Source organism: Monodon monoceros, unplaced genomic scaffold, assembly GCF_005190385.1.
Source record: "Monodon monoceros isolate NGI ecotype Baffin Bay Population unplaced genomic scaffold, NGI_Narwhal_1 Super_Scaffold_18, whole genome shotgun sequence".
Classification (NCBI taxonomy): Eukaryota; Metazoa; Chordata; class Mammalia; order Artiodactyla; family Monodontidae; genus Monodon; species Monodon monoceros.
Genome location: NW_021703774.1, coordinates 120,979,988 through 120,997,300, shown reverse-complemented (window position 1 = coordinate 120,997,300; position 17,313 = coordinate 120,979,988). Strand labels below are relative to the sequence as shown.

The following is a 17,313-nucleotide window of genomic DNA, read 5'->3' as shown; positions in this document are numbered from 1 at the left end:
TCTCAACTAACCCTGAGTTTATGCAATGTCATCAAGTCTATAGGGAAGTTAAAGATGTTGGTATACCTGGATATGTCAAAAAACAGAATAGAAACGGTTGACTTGGACATTTCTGGATGTGAAGCCCTGGAGGACCTCTTACTGTCATCCAATATGTTGCAACAGTTGCCTGACTCTATAGGTGAGAATGTAGTATCTCTTCACGAATGTTTATGTCAAATATACTGTTTTCTATAGTTTGTTCGCAGATGTAGGGTATATACTCTTAGCATGATATTAATAAATTAGCATGATCATTATTCAAGGTGGTAAAATATTTTACCAATATCTTAAAATGAAATGGTAACTATAGTTGTCAAACTCAAGAAGACTCTCCTATTAAAATGATCCTACTAAATTGATATATTTTAAATAATTTTAGATCTCCTAAGTTGTAAAATGTTATTAAAAGGAGTATATATCTTAGATTTAAGTACTTTGATAAACATGTATGTCTCCTTTTATTACTATAGAATTACAGTAGCTTCTATCCACAGCGTGGCTATATTCTATTTTTAATATTATTGTAACATCACTATAATTAGGAATAACACAATAAATATGAAATATCTTCATATTTCTATTATTCAAAAAAGACATCTCACCTTTATATTTAAGATTCATGAGACCAGATATTTTGCCTGTTAGTATATATTAACCACTCAATCTATTTTTGTCATAACTTTTTATCTGAGTAAAATAATGAAAGAATCTAATTTAAATATGAGTAAACCTTTTGTATGTATATCTTATTATTATTATTTATGAGAGGAAACAGCTAGGAGAGTAATCATCAAACTACTTAACTTTGGAATGTAGTTTTTAACACTCTGAATTAGATGTATCATATGTCTGGAACTTATTAATGCTTCTAAAAATTGAGTCACAACCTAGGTAGCCTGATTGAAGGGAAGCTAGAAGACAAAACAGTTTCCCAAATTTTTCTTCAATATTTTATTGCTTCCATTTTCACTATTCTTTCAGGCTAATAGAGAATACTAGTTTTAACAGAACAGGCTGACTTTTCTTTCTTTGTAGATTTGATGACTTTTTTATTTATATAATTATATATTTTTATAACAGTGTTTCTCCAACTTATTCCACCATAAGACTTATCTGAGAGCTTTATTAAACAGTTGCACATTTTCAGGCTCGTTCTCTGAAAAGTCTGATTCAATAAATGTGTAATAAGCCCTCTGTTCTGTATTCTTGTTAAATATCCTAGATGAAACTTATGATCAGATAAGCTTAGAAAATACTATTTAGTGTTGTAGAAGGTAAGGAAATATAATAGTTTAAAAGAGCATCCTCTAGTCAAGATGATAGAGATGGTCATCTGGTCAAGATAACCATATGGTCAAAATACATATCTTACTCTCCTACTCAATCACCACTCCATACCTCTTCAAAGACGCAATGAAAATGGAAAAACTATATTAGAAGAACATATTTTTGTTCATTACTGCCTCTTCTGTACAAAGAATTATGCCTGGTGTATGGTAAGTGCTCCTTAAGTATCTAGTAAATAAAATAATTTTGCCCTGCTTAAGAAGAATGAACATATACCTGGATTTGAGACATAATGGAAACACAGCAATGACCCCAGGCCTGACTGAGGGCTTCAGACCACAAACAGAAGTGGCAGCCATAAATTGTTCCTGCAGTAAAAAAAAAAAAAAGACCTTAAGCACAACAGAAGAATACAGACTTACAGGGACTGAGGCAGGGAAGGGACCCTTTTCTGCAAAGAGAGACTTGAAAAAACCTGCAACTAATATGTAGAGCGAGGGTGGAAGGAGAGAACAGATACAGATTCACTGCTGAAAATTATGGCTCGTCACAAGCTGGTTTGGACTGGATCTGCAATATCCACATAAAATGAGAGTACCGTGTTGCTAATATAAGACCTGGTTCTGAACTCCAGAAACTTGGGGGTCAGGTGGAGGTAACCATAAGAGTGCCAGACAGGGAGGGGTGAGCATAGGTAAGGAAAAAATATTCACCCTCACAAATGGGCATGAAAACAAAAATTTTAAAGGAAAACTTATGTTACAACAACCCAAAACTCAAACAATAGGAAAATTTATCCCAAGGGAAACCAAAATTATTAAGCAATGTTAAAAAATATTTTTAAGTATGTGCAGATCCTCAAATAGATAAAAGGAAGAATAACATTTGTAAAAATAAAAATAACTTATAAAACAAAAACAGGAGCTATGACTAAGAACAGGTGGTTATAAGAAAAGAACCAATTAGAAATTCTGGAAATGAAAATGTCACATAGTGAAATAAAAGATGATATGATTATTTGTTTAAAATATCTTCCATTAAGAAAGCAGACTAGGGAATTAGCCTTCTGGTCTGGGGAAGGCAGCATGTATAGATGATAGAAAATATCAGATTAGATCCTGGGATGATAAAACAGACCAGCACAGGCAGGTGGTATAACATATTTAACACCTTCACTTAGAATCTGAGTGGTTCTCAAATTAAGAAAGTAACTTGTTAGTAGCTTACTCCTGGAACTATCTTTGGACCCTATTGACCTTTTAGGGAAAATTGCATTTATACATCTGCAGAGTTGCCAGAGTACCTGATTATACACGTAGAATGGCTAACTTTCCTCTAAGAATTTCCTTCTTGGCCAAGAGAAATACCTGGGAACTCTGTTCAAAAGTCCTAAAATAATTTGTTGATTCTGATTGGATGGTAAATTGCATCTCTTCTTCTTTATTTGAGCATGGATTGTCTATTGAACTACCAACATTTAAAAGAATAAAAGACAAGAAACGTCACAGTATTAATAAAGGGAAATAGCAACTAAAATAAAATCTTTACTTCCTTTACACCTATTTTAATTCTGCAGTTGTGGGGTATTTGAATGGAGTGATATATTCAACAATGAACCCTGTATGCTGAGTCCCTTTCCTTGTGCTGGTTGCAGGGAAAATGAAGGGGGCTCTTTACATTTTCAAGATAGAGCTTTAATAATCAGCTTCTTTGGATAGCAGAGAAACTCAGTAAAGGAGAATATAATTTTTTTTACTTTCCAAAATAATTTATCTTATTCACTTAGTGGTTAAAGACACAGGTTTTGTAGTCAAGCTACCCGAGTTCAAAGTCTGGCTTTTCTACCTTACTAAATGTGTGACTTTACACTAGCTACTTAATCTCTCTGTGCCTCAGTTTTATCATCTTTTAAGTGGGGAAGTAATAGTACTTGCATCAGGGGATTCTTTTGAGAAATAAATGAATTAATATATGTAGCATTGCTTAGAACAGTACCTGGCACATAGTAAATGTTCAATCAATGTTAGGTACTATAATAATATAATAATCATTATAATCTTAGATATGATGAGTGCACAGCCATTTGGCTTTCAAAATTCTATTATTTAGGGTAAATGCCATGTAAATATTAGCTATTTTTGATATTAATGTTTAATACATTGCTGCTTATTATATATTTATATATAAGTAGCTAAAATCATAGCAAAAAAAGCCTCCTTTTTCTTTCTCTTCAGTATATCTGAGTTGGGAATGTGGGATAAAGAGGTGGGGAATTGAGGAAGAAATAGGATAAAGTACCTTTGGTGCCTGAGGGTAGAAGAGAGTCCAAGCAGATATGATATAGCTATGTAGTATTTATCTGCAAGAGGAAGTCATGAGCAACAGAGCTGAGGCTGTTGGCCTATTTCCACTCCAAGGACAACCAGATTCCTACCAAAGCTCCAGAATGTGTCCAAAGGGCACACCCTTGGATGGAATATGTGAGTGACAAAGCAGCCACACCACAAATGAGTGAAGTTCCCTTAAGTCCACAGACGTGGAACTAAGAGGGGAGCCCTAACTCACTTCAACCTTTAAAGCTATAGAAGCTTCTGTCAATTGTCAGAGCCACTACTCCATTCTTCAAAAAAAATCTGTTGCATCAATCTTTTGGCCTTAATCCCTATCTTGCCTCGAAATTTTCTCACCACTACTTCAGACCTAGGAACTGTGATTCTCTTAAAGACTGCTTTTCAACGTGGTTTCATGTTTGCAGAGCCATCTGTAACCCAGCCCAAAATTTCTCGTGACCGAATCAAGCAGTGTTGAGACTGTCAGCCCTCCTCTGGCTCCACTGGTGGGCAGGGACAGTAGTTTGATCAGGACTACAACTCATTTAGCTGTAATTCATAGTCCCCTGTTGTCTTTTCACAACTGATGAACAAGCTCAGGAGTTCTTTTATATTTCCAAGGTCTGTACTTTCTTACACATACACCAGAGAAGCTAAAGTGATTCAGTCACCCTTTGAGCATAGATGAATATGGCAGTGGGTATTCAAATTTCAGAGATAAATTACCCCAGTGAGAATTGTTTTCTCTCTCAGGTGCTACTGTTTTCAGCCATGTATCCTAACAGCACAAGCTGATGTATTAATCTCCAAATATTGTAGGTATTTTCTCACAGCAGTCTGATAGTGATAACATTTCTCTCAACTAGAGCAGAAATTCTGAGTGCTTCTGCAGAATACGTAACTGGGCATAGAGAAACTTAAAGTGCAACAATGGCTTTATTTCAGACTTCTTGTGACTTACTTTTTGCCTTTAAGGTATGCTCAAAATACTTGAGGTGGGTAGGCATGAGCTATAGCAGTGCTTCTGAGAGCATGTTCGCAAAACACCACTATACAAGATACTCTGTGCATACACACAAGTTGCCCAATAACTTTAGCGTCATCCTGTTACATTAGCATATTAAAAATTCCTAGAAAAACTTCATTAAAGAAATCTGGTTGATTTTGTTTAATTTAGATTTCCCAAACGCATTCAACCATGGAACCTACTATATCCATCAGAACAAGTTTTCTGCAAAACAAGTCGTCTATAGTGTATATCTATATTCCAATGTAAAACAAAAATTAGCCACTGTTAATGCTTTGTCTTGGATTTTAGCTATTGAAGCCATATTGATACAATGGGTTCTGTTACGGCCGGGTAAAGGAAGCTGTTCTTCAATTATTCTATGGTTTTTGCTCTTTAAAACCCTGGGAGTAGGAGTAGATCAAGCAGTAAAGGTATGGAGGGCATAAATCAGACAGTGAAATATAAATAGTTGGAACATCAATTCTTGGCCAGTTCTACATGATAGATTAAAAGCTACAAGTTTTTGTGCTTACTGCTGATCCAAGTCAAGGATTTATGGTAACAGAAAGAGTATGAAGTCATACGTTGTAATTTTCCAAGTCGATAATTATAACCACTACACTGCAGTACTTCAGTACCCATTTGTTGATTATCAGGCTTAATTCAGATTTGTTTTCAATTTGTATCACAACAGGAATGTTAGTTATTAGTGCTTATGAGTTAATAAAATACCGAACACAGTTGTCTTGAAAAGTTTCATCTGGTCCATTTGCTGCATAATAGAAAAGGGAAATGTGGTAGTAGTACTGCCAACTCAGGTTTCTATGGAGCCCTATGTTTTGTTTATTGTCTCCACCAATGTACTTGAACCCTCATTGATGTAAGTAAATTTTTTGTAACTGGAAGGTTAAAACTAGACACATGAATATCAGTTTGTAGTTTGATATAAGCAGAGTGCAGCCAATTAGCATGACAAACACTCATCACCCAATCAAGTGATGTTGAGACTGTCAGCCCTCCTCTGGCTCCACTGGTGGACAGGGACAGTAGTTTGATCAGGATTACAACTCATAAAAAGCGATTCCTTTTATATTGTATTTTTTGTCAGAAATCTATTCTTATATATTAATATATCTTCTTCTCTGTTTTAGGTTTGTTGAAAAAACTAACTACTCTGAAAGTAGATGACAATCAACTTACAATGCTACCCAATACAATCGGAAAGTAAGTGACAAAGTTCCATACCAGTCAGTCTCTCTGAAGCCAGAAACAAAAGAATATATTGAGTTTTCTACTTTCACACATTTTCTGCTAGAGATATCAATAATTTTGTTCATATGTAAACTCATTTTAGACCACATTTTATTTAGTTATATATTTGTATATAATTTATCTTAATTTAGTTTTATATTTAGACACTGCATTGACACCCAACTATATATTGATAGTATCATAAGAAATACTTAACCATCACTCTTTCATAAGCAAAGTGATTACCCAGACCTTCAATTATACCATTGCCTGTAATTTTCCAGATACTATTAATCTGATGTTTTTGACTGAATAGCAGCTCTAAATTCACTTATGTCTTACAAAATCAAATCAATTTTTATAAGATCTGCATTATCTATATGTTACCATTACACTGTTAGTAAAATTTGATATTTGTGGAAACTTAATGTATTTTTAGACCTTAAGGAGATAAGCATCTGTTTTAGCTTGAATTTTAAAAAACTGCAAGGTGAAAGGTCATCATTGCCTTTTAAGGACAAAATATATTCCATGTATTTGATAGGGATTTATTCCTAATTATATGTTTCCATTAATGTTTGATTTACAGTTCTTTAAGAAACATGTACGTTATCAGTGTTGCACTGAAGTTCTTTTGTTTACAACTTGTGTAAAGTGAGAAATCAATAAGCTGTCTTTATTCTAACATTTTGTAAGGCCATTTTACAGGAATCTTGCCCCACATTTCATGTGAAGAATTATATAAATCCATAATTTAACAGATTTGGGTGTACTTGGGGTGGTGGGGAGAAAGCCTAGCTTTTTAAAAAAAAAACAGATTTATTAGCTATAATTGATGTACAATAAACTGCATATATTTAAAGTCTACAATTTGATGTTTTGACATTCATATAAAGCCATGAAGGGAAGTGTTAAAGAAATGGACTATATGACTATATTTTATTACAATAAAAAAAGGCAGAATAAAAAACAGTAGGAAGTATATGCGAAATCTCTACCTTCTGCTCAGTTTTGCTGTGAACCTAAAACGGCTATAAAAATAAAGTCTATTTTAAAAAGAGGAAGAATGACTGACAAACTGTGCTTACTCAGACTTGAGTATTTGGCAGACATTTTGTCAAAAATGAACAAAGTGAGCTTGTCACTTCAAGGAAAACAACCGACAGAATTTGTTGCCAACAGTGAAATTTGAGCTATCAAGTAAAAATTAGAATTTTGGAAAATTTGTATCTGCCACTGTGAGTTTGACAGCTTCCCAATATTTAAAGCCTTTTCTGATAAGACTGGTGTGATATCACTGGTGTAATAATGAATGTGATTTGTTGATATTATAATATGAAATGTGTCAACATTTGGAAAATCTGTTCAACTCAGTGAAGCAACACTTTCCAAATGACCAATGCATGAGCTACAAAATCACACATGAGAAATAGACCCATTCAAAGTGCAAAAAGATTAGTTGATTTTAATGTATTGGTATGAAAAGTAAGAAAAGTTCATTGATGTATTTCAGATTCTACATTGCAATTACTGTATCCCCTAAAAAGACTGCCATTTGTTGAGTTTGGGTGTAGTATCAAAGAATAATCACAATTATCCAAAAAAACCATGAGAATACTTTTCCCTTTTCCAACTACCTATCTGTGTGAGTTTGGACTTTTTTATATATAACTTAATCAAAACAATATACCACAATAAATTGAATACAAAGCAGATATGAGAATCCAGTTGCCTTCTATTAAGCTAAACATTGAAGAGATTCACAAAAATAAAAATGTCACTCTTCTCACTAAAGTTTTTTGTTTTGGAAAGTATACTTACTTTTATAAAAATGTGTTACCTACATTAACATGTCATGGGTTTATTATTGTTATTTAAGAATGAATAATAAATGACTATTTTTAAATACCTCTTTTAATTTATAATATTATAGATACCAATAAGTATAAGCCATATTTTAAAAAGTACTTTAAGATTACCAATGATTTTTAAGAGTGTAAAGAGGTCCTAAAATGAAAAAGTTTGAAGATTTCAGTTCTATAATACATCATGTCTTGGATGGTAAAATTGTGACAGCCATTGTCTAACATGTTCTCACTTCAAGGTAGCACTTGTGGCAAAAAATAAACTAAATTTCTAAAATTTTATAGTATACCTTAATAAACAATCTGTATGAAGTAAAAATAATAATAATGATATAATAATGGCTTTGCTTTCTTTAGGGAATTCAGAACTGATAGATCAGAGATTTAGCTCAAGGCTAGAGATAAAATTTGATTAGAATCCTATTTAATGGCATGCCAGATCACATGCAGAAAGTGTTCTGTAAGTAGTGAAATAGTCTTTATTTTATTATGAGACATTCTACCTAGAACTCTGTGCACCAAAATGTTCAGATCAGCTGCAGTGACCAAAAATATTCTCATTCTGCACATCGAATGTTTCAATAGGTTAGACTTATCTTTGGTAATTTTTAATAGTCCAACTAGTAAAAATTGCTGAAAGAATTCATTTTTCAACATCTTTCACAGTTGAAATGGATTCCATGACTTTTGTGCCACATGACTTGTAAAATTGGTTATTTTTTTGTTGAATCTTAAGTCGTGCCTAAGAGTTCCAGCCACTCTAATAATTGAATGTGCAATGAAAATAGTAACAAACAACTTTTTGTGTGTGCTCATATTGTGCCAGATACCATGTTTGGTGCTTTACATGTATTCTTATTTAAAGGCCCCATCAACACTATTCAATGTGTATTATTATCTCCCCATCAACAGATGCAGAAACAGAGGCTGAGAGAAGTTATCAGATTTCAAAGCTAAGCTGCTAATTGACCTATGTTGCTTCTGTTTTTTTAATTTAATTTAATTAATTTATTTATTTATTATGCAGCAGGTTCTTAGTAGTTATCTATTTTATACATATTAGTGTACACATGTCAATCTCAATCTCCCAATTCATCCCACCACCACCACGCCCCATCCCCGCTTTCCCCCCTTGGTGTCCATACATTTGTTCTCTACATCTGCGTCTCTATTTCTGCCTTGCAAACTGGTTCATGTGTACCATTTTTCTAGATTCCAGATATATGCATTAATATATGGTAGTTGATTTTCTCTTTCTGACTTACTTCACTGTGTATGACAGTCTCTAGGTCCATCCACGTCTCTACAAATGACCCAATTTCATTCCTTTTTATGGCTGAGTAATGTTCCATTGTATATATGTACCACATCTTCTTTATCCATTCATCTGTCGATGGGCATTTAGGTTGCTTCCATGTCCTGGTTATTGTAAATAGTGCTGCAATGAACACTGGGGTGCATGTGTCTTTTTGAATTATGGTTTTCTCAGGGTATATGCCCAGTAGTGGGATTGCTGGGTCCTATGATGCTTCTTAATATGTGTTATAGTTGAGTCACACATTTTGTAATGTTAGGTCATTTAAGAGCCCCATTGCTCTAAAGGCAAAAGATCTCCCATAGGAAGAGGAACCATACGCTAAACCTACTCTCTCTTAGCTTCGTAGCTTTGGAGAAAGGCAATAAAATCTCAAAAATTTGAATGGATATTTTAAAAAGTCATTCCATCATAGAGTATGGTCAATGAGAAAGACTGCTGACTAGAATCAGAGAGTCTAAGTAACTATGCAAAGCTGGGTAAATGCCTTCTTTCCTATGGGCCTCAAACTCCTGAGGAATAATGCAAGGAGCACTGGCTTTGGAGTCAAATAGCATGGGTGTGAACCCTGGCTACGCCACTTACTGTGTGAACTTGGACAAATTACTTAAACTCTCAGTGGCTTAGTTTCTTCATTTGTAATTTCCACCTATGTCTAAAATTCTAATTCTTTGATCCAGATGTTTAGTTTATATGATATCAATACCCTAGATGGTAAATTCCAGTAGTCTACTTACTAGACTGCTATAATAACAAGAAAATAAGCATTCTAGGTATCTGAATGCTAAAAACTGTGCTTCCCTCTATTCCCTAAGCATGGAAGGATACACAAGAAACTGGAAATGTACATGGCTTTGGGGAGGAGAATTTGGGGGCTGGGCAATAGAGTAAATAAGGAGATTTGCTTTTATTGTATACCTTTTGTACTTTTTGAATTTCATATCATGTAATGTTATTCTAGTCAAAAAATTAAAAACAAAGTGTGCATGCACACGCACACACACACCCTGCATTGGATAAAACCCAAATTTCTTCACACTAATATTCAAGTTTTTCCATATTCTAGTCTAGACTGGTGGTTCTCAACATGTGGCCCCCTGATCAGCAGCATCAGCTTCAACTGGGAACTTGTTGAAGTGCAAATTCTCAGAGACAATCCCAGGTTTACTGAATCAGAAACTCTGGGCATTGGACCAGCAATCTGTGTATTAACAAACCCTTCCAGGGATTCTGACGCATGCTAAAGTTTAAGAACCACTAACTGGATCCAGCTTACTTATACACCTATCAGATAACTGTCTTCTCAAACCCTATTCCATTGTGCCTGCATTAGAATTACCTGAGATGCTGGTTTATTTATTTATTTAATTTTTTGCGGTACTAGGGCCTCTCACTGTTGTGGCCTCTCCCGTTGCGGAGCACAGGCTCCGGACGCGCAGGCTCAGCGGCCATGGCTCACGGGCCCAGCCGCTCCGTGGCATGTGGGATCTTCCCGGACCTGGGCACGAACCCATGTCCCCTGCATCGGCAGGCGGACTCTCAACCACTGCGCCACCAGGGAAGCCCGAGATGCTGCTTTAAAACGAAGCTCCCTGAGAGAAGTTTACCGCAGCAGTTGGTTGCTTTGGCTTTGGAGCCAGACCTTCTGGGTCCAAAACCTGGCTCTTCGATCTGCTATTGGGTAGAGCCTTAGATTCCTCCTCAGTAAAATGGAAATCATAGTAATAATGCCTACCTCATAAGAATGTTGTGAGGATTAAATGTGTTAATACATGGAAAGTGCTCACACATTTAATAAATGTTTTATAAAAATGAAGTCCAATAAGGTAAAGAGTTATTGACTTAAATCAGATTGGGGGTATTTGGATTCAACTACCAATTAAGTTTTTACAACTTAATTAAGTTTTTACAACTTAATTCTTTTCCCTCTGTCTACCCAGACCACTGCAGCTTCCTCCTTTAAATTAAAAGCTCAGTACACCTACTAACTAAACCAGCATTTCCTAGGTTATATTCCTCAAAATAATCATTACTTGAGATTTTAATAGGTATGACATAAAGATAAGTTTCGTGGACAGATAAGTTTTGTGAACTCTTTATACAAGTTAGGGAACACTCTAGCATGATATTTTTCCATTTCTTATATGTCTTTTATTTATCTTTTTTTTAACATCTTTATTGGAGTATAATTGCTTTACAATGTTGTGTTAGTTTCTGCTGTATAACAAATTGAATCAGCTATACATATACATATATGCCCATATCCCCTCCCTCTTGTGTCTCCCTCCTACTCTCCCTATCCCACCCCTCTAGGTGGTCACAAAGCACTGAACTGATCTCCCCGTGCTATGTGGCTGCTTCCCACTAGCTATCTATTTTACGTTTCATAATGTATATATGTCCATGCCACTCTCTCACTTCGTCCCAGCTTACCCTTCCCCCTCCCTGTGTCCTCAAGTCCATTCTCTACATCTGTGTCTTTAGTCCTGTCCTGCCCCTAGGTTGTTCAGAACCATTTATTTTATTTTATTTTTTAGATTCCATATATGTGTGTTAGCATACGGTATTTGTTTTTCTCTTTCTGACTTACTTCATTCTGTATGATAGACTCTAGGTCCATCCACCTCACTACAAATAACTCAATTTCGTTTCTTTTTATGGCTGAGTAATATTCCATTGTATGTATGTGCCACATCTTCTTTATCTATTCATCCGATGATGGACACTTAGGTTGTTTCCATCTCCTGGCTATTGTAAATAGAGCTGCAATGAACATTTTGGTACATGACTCTTTTGAATTATGGTTTTCTCTGGGTATATGCTCGGTAGTGGGATTGCTGGGTCATATGGTAGTTCTATTTGTAGTTTTTTAAGGAACCTCCATACTATTCTCCATAGTGGCTGTATCAATTTACATTCCCACCAATAAGTCTCTTATTTATCTTTTGTATCATCATTTACCTTTAAATTATAATGTCATGCCCTCCCAACTAGTATATGGGCTCCTTAAATGTTGGTATCATGTCTTGAACATGTTTAATCTCTTCATTGTACCTAGGCAGTATGGCACAGGGGAATATTTGCAAGCCTTGGAACTAGACTGTCTTCTCCACTCATTAACTAATTGACCTTGGACACATCATTTCACATCTCAGAGCTGTAGTTTTTCTCATCTGTAAAATGGAAATAATAAGACATCTCTGAGGTTATTGTGAGACTTAGTGTTAGATAGCCTTCAATAAATTATAATAGTCATCAATAATAATAAGCAAAAAACCATTTATTTATTGATCCTTGCTTATGTTCATCTGTGTAAGGATTAGTAATACAACATGAATGAAAGATCCAGTTCTTAACAAGAAAAATGTTTTATACTTATTTACAAATATGATAATAATGTATTGTCTTATTCTGCTCAGGCTGCCATAACAAAGTAGCATAGACTGGGTGACTAAAACAGCAGAAGTTTATTTCTCAGAGTTCTAGAAGCTGGGAAGTCCAAGATCAATGTGTTAGTAAGGTGGCATACATTGAATCCTCACTGATACTCTACGTATCAGGCATTATCAACCAATTTTATAGATTAAAAAACAGGGATTAATAAGTAGATAAAGTTCACTCAGATATTAAGTGGCCACACTAGAATTGGAACCCAAGCCTGTCTGAACATTTTCCGCGGAATTACATTACTTCTGTTAAGAGTTAAAAGTGAACTAAGAAAATGAAGCCCAAAGTCATTTATTTTTATGTTTATTAGCATCTACATTAATAGAAGATTTAATGGTATCCAATGGTTTATAATGGTCATAAATGATGTTAAAGTTTAATCATAGATTATCTATGTAGTATATTCACAATCCCTCTTCCCCATTAGCTAGGTAATTGAGGGTTAATGATACAGTAATATGTTCTCATCCAAGACTGATTCATGGAGACCAAACTAGTAGAGAAAAATGTGGAGAATGTTTTTAGAAAATTAAGTCAATATTGTTGCTGTTGTTTAATGTCAAGCATTACTACCTTGAGTAGTGTTGCTTGTACTGATATGTGATCTAATGTAAAACCTTACCGAACACAACTCTTATAATATTTATACATGAATTTTAGCCATCACTGACATATCTTGTGTGTGTGTGTGTGTGTGTGTGTGTGTGTGTGTGTTTAATATCTTTATTGGAGTATAATTCCTTTACAGTTTTGTGTTAGTTTCTGCTGTATAACAAATTGAATCAGCTATACGTATACATACATATCACCATATCCCCACCCTCTTGCGTCTCCCTCCCACCCTCCATACCCCACCCCTCTAGGTGTTCACAAAGCACGGAGCTGATCTCCCTGTGCTATGCAGCTGCTTCCCACTAACTATCTATTTTACATTTGGTAGTGTATATATGTACGTGCCACTCTCTCACATCGTCCCAGCTTACTCTGCCCCCTCCCCATGTCCTCAAGCCCATTCTCTATGTCTGCATCTTTATTCCTGTCCTGCCCCTAGGTTGTTCAGAACCTTTGGGTTTTTTTGTTTATTTTTTTAGATTCCATATATGTGTGTTAGCATACGGTATTTGTTTTTCTCTTCCTGACTTACTTCATTCTGTATGATAGACTCTAGGTCCATCCACCTTACTACAAATAACTCAATTTCATTTCTTTTTATGGCTGAGTAATATTCCATTGTATGTATGTGTCACATCTTCTTTATCCATTCATCTGTCAATGGACACTTAGGTTGCTTCCATGTCCCGGCTATTGTAAATAGTGCTGCAATGAACATTGTGGTACATGTGTCTTTTTGAATTATGGTTTTCTCTGGGTATATGCCCAGTAGTGGGATTTCTGGGTCATATGGTAGTTCTAATTTTAAGTTTTTAAAGGAACCTCCATACTGTTCTCCATAGTGGCTGTATCAATTTACATTCCCACCAACAGTGCAAGAGGGTTTCCTTTTCTCCACACCCTCTCCAGCATTTATTGTTTGTAGATTTTTTGATGATGGCTATTCTGACCGGTGTGAAGTGATACCTCATTGTAGTTTTGATTTGCATTTCTCTAATGATTAGTGATGTTGAGCCTCCTTTCATGTGTTTGTTGGCAATCTGTATATCTGCTTTGGAGAAATGTCGATTTAGGTCTTCCACCCATATTTGGATTGGGCTGTTTGGTTTTTTGATATTGAGTTGCATGAGCTGCTTGTATATTTTGGAGATTAATCCTTTGTCTGTTGCTTCACTTGCAAATATTTTCTCCCATTCTGAAGGTGGCCTTTTCATCTTGTTTATGGTTTCCTTTGCTGTGCAAAAGCTTTTAAGTTTCATTAGGTCCCATTTATTTATTTATTTATTTTTTCCATTTCTCTAGGAGGTGGGTCAAAAAGGATCTTTCTGTGATTTATGTCATAGAGTGTTCTGCCTATGTTTTCCTCTAAGAGTTTGATAGTGTCTGGCCTTACATTTAGGTCTTTAATAAATTTTGAGTTTATTTTCATGTGTGGTGTTAGGGAGTGTTCATTCTTTTACATGTAGCTGTCCAGTTTTCCCAGCACCACTTATTGAAGAGGCTGTCTTTTCTCCATTGTATATTCTTGCCTCATTTATCAAAGACAAGGTGACCATATGTGCATGTGTTTATCTCTGGGCTTTCTATCCTGTTCCATTGATCTATATTTCTGTTTTTGTGCCAGTACCATACTGTCTTGATTACTGTAGCTTTGTAGTATAGTCTGAAGTCCAGGAGCTTGATTCCTCCAGCTCTGTTTTTCTTTCTCAAGGTTGCTTTGGCTATTTGGGGTCTTTTGTCTTTCCATACAAATTGAGAATTTTTTTTTTCTAGTTCTGTGAAAAATGCCATTGGTAGTTTGATAGGGATTTCATTGATTCTGTAGATTGCTTTGGATTGTATAGTCATTTTCACAATGTTGAATCTTCCAATCCAAGAACATGGTATATCTCTCCATCTGTGTGTGTGTGTGTTTTAATGTTACTCTTGCCATATTTGCAAGTACTTTATTTAAAAATGTGTGGTCCCAGGACCAGGAGCTTCTACATCACCCACTGGCTTGTTTCAAATGCAGAATCTGGGCCCCACCCCAAATCACTGAATCTGAATCTGCATTTTAGCGAGTTCTGCTGGTGATTCATATGCATGCTAAAGTTTGGGAAGCACTGCTTTGAAGTACTTTATACTTCCTTTGCAGCTAGTTTTCACTTTTAATGTGTACTATTATAGACTATAGAGAAAACTTCTAAAAAAGGTAGCTTTTGGTCTATCCTTTTTTTTGTACAAAGGGTAATGTGGTTTCATATGTACAGCAGGATGATTCCATATTTGTATGTATTGAAAAATGATCACCACAATAAATGTAGTTAACATTTTTCACCATACATAGTTACCTTTTTCTTGTGATGAGAACTTTTAAGATCTACTCTCTTAGCAACTTTCAAGTACAGTATTGTTAACTATACAATGCTGTACATTACATCCCCATGACTTATTTATTTTATAACGGGGAGTTGGTCCCTTTTAGTCACCTTCACCCATTTTTTTTCTACCCCTTATCCCCTACTCCTGGCAACCACCAAACTGTTCACTGTATATATGAGCTTGGTTGTGGGTTTTTTTTTACTTTTTTGTATTTTTGTTTTTAGATTCCACACATAAGTGAAATTGTGTGGTGTTTGTCTTTCTCTGTCAGATTTATTTCACTTATTTTGGTCTATCTTTTGAATGCCAGTGATAATTTGAGTAAATGTGGTACAACTGTATTCATATAGGATCCTGTATTAAAATACCTTAGGTGATTTATAACAAGATAACCATTAATAAAGTCAGCTGGAATGTTAGATTTTGAATTTGAATCCTTTGAATTCAGAGATCATTGAAGAATGTGTGTTTTGCACATAATAGATTTTCTTTGTAACCCAAAACTGTAAAATACTTTCAGGCTATAAATTATTAATTCAGTATAGCCATATGCAGTAAAAATGTTGTCTTTTTATTGTAGGAAGTCCTCACTTTGCACAGTAGTGGGGACTATGAAAACAACCATGCACACTGAAACTATGCAAAATAGTCTTAAGAATCAATGGAGGAAATTATGATTGTTCTGACGAAAGAGCTTTAAACCTTTTCAAACATTAAATACTGTTGCTGTTGGTTATAAATGTATAGAGAAATGGAAAAATAATAAATCAACATGGATTTAATACACAGTCATTGTAAACGTTAGCAACATTAAGAATTAAAGTGTTTTTTTTAAAGAAAAAGCTTATCAAAATTAGTTTGAACAGTGCTTGCCTTCTTTTCATTGTGTAAGTTGTAATTCAGAGTGAACATCTTTTCTATGAGTCAGTGAATTGTCATCCTCCTTTTAAGCTTGGATCAGCTTCCAAACTTTTATCCTTTGTGCTTTCAATATCATGAAATATCTCTGAGAGTTCCTTTAATGTAAAGTTTATTGCCAGGGTCACTTCCTCTGAGACATCTTCATCCTTTCATTACAACCACTTTCCTCATTGATGTCAACAAGTTTTCCTTCACTAAGTTCCTCTGGCAGCAGATCTACAGGCTCTCAAATAGTGGCGGGCAGCATTCCCACAGTCTGCTGTTTCTTCTATAATTCCATGTATGTTCAGTTCAAATCCTGCCAAGTTATTTGCACAGTATGCTAAAAGTTTCTGCTACAATGCATGAGTATTACTTGCTGTTATTTCCTACCATGATGTTTGATTATTTTCAATTGAATGCTTTATGTCATATTTCTTCCAAAACTCAGCTAAAGAAACTGTATGATCTCCAGTTGTAAAATCAATAGCCTCTTCAAAAGTCTGCGTAAGATAACAGGCCTTCAAAGTTGAAATAACTCCTTGGTCCACTGGTTGGATTAATGAAGTTGTTCTTGGTGATAAAAAGCAAATTTTCACATTTTCATCCAAATCTCCAAGAGAAATAAGATGATGAAGAGCATTATCCAACAGGAGTAGTGCTTTAAATGTTAAATTATGGTGCCTATAGTATCTCTCTATAGCCGATTGACAAGAAGGCAACATAATTACAAGACTTACTGTCCGTGTGTGAACTGAATAGTGGATGTGCAGAGGCTGATCACTGACAGACTCAAAAAAGTAATATGACTAGTCACTGATCATGATGTACATCTGTTATTTACACAGCGATTTGTGGACTGAAGAGTTAGCAGCAAAGTTTGTACTTTAT

The 17,313-nt window shown here is 35.1% G+C and overlaps 1 protein-coding gene across 4 annotated transcripts in view; it reads left to right on the top strand.

The window, feature by feature from the left end:
- LRRC7 (leucine rich repeat containing 7) overlaps positions 1 to 17,313 on the top strand; it is a 499,978-nt gene that overhangs the window by 364,974 nt on the left and 117,691 nt on the right. For all 4 annotated transcript variants that reach the window (XM_029228809.1, XM_029228810.1, XM_029228806.1 and 1 more), the window contains 2 exons: positions 37 to 181; positions 5,820 to 5,892. In XM_029228809.1, the coding sequence (XP_029084642.1) occupies positions 37 to 181; positions 5,820 to 5,892 (218 nt within the window). The remainder of the gene's footprint in view (positions 1 to 36; positions 182 to 5,819; positions 5,893 to 17,313) is intronic.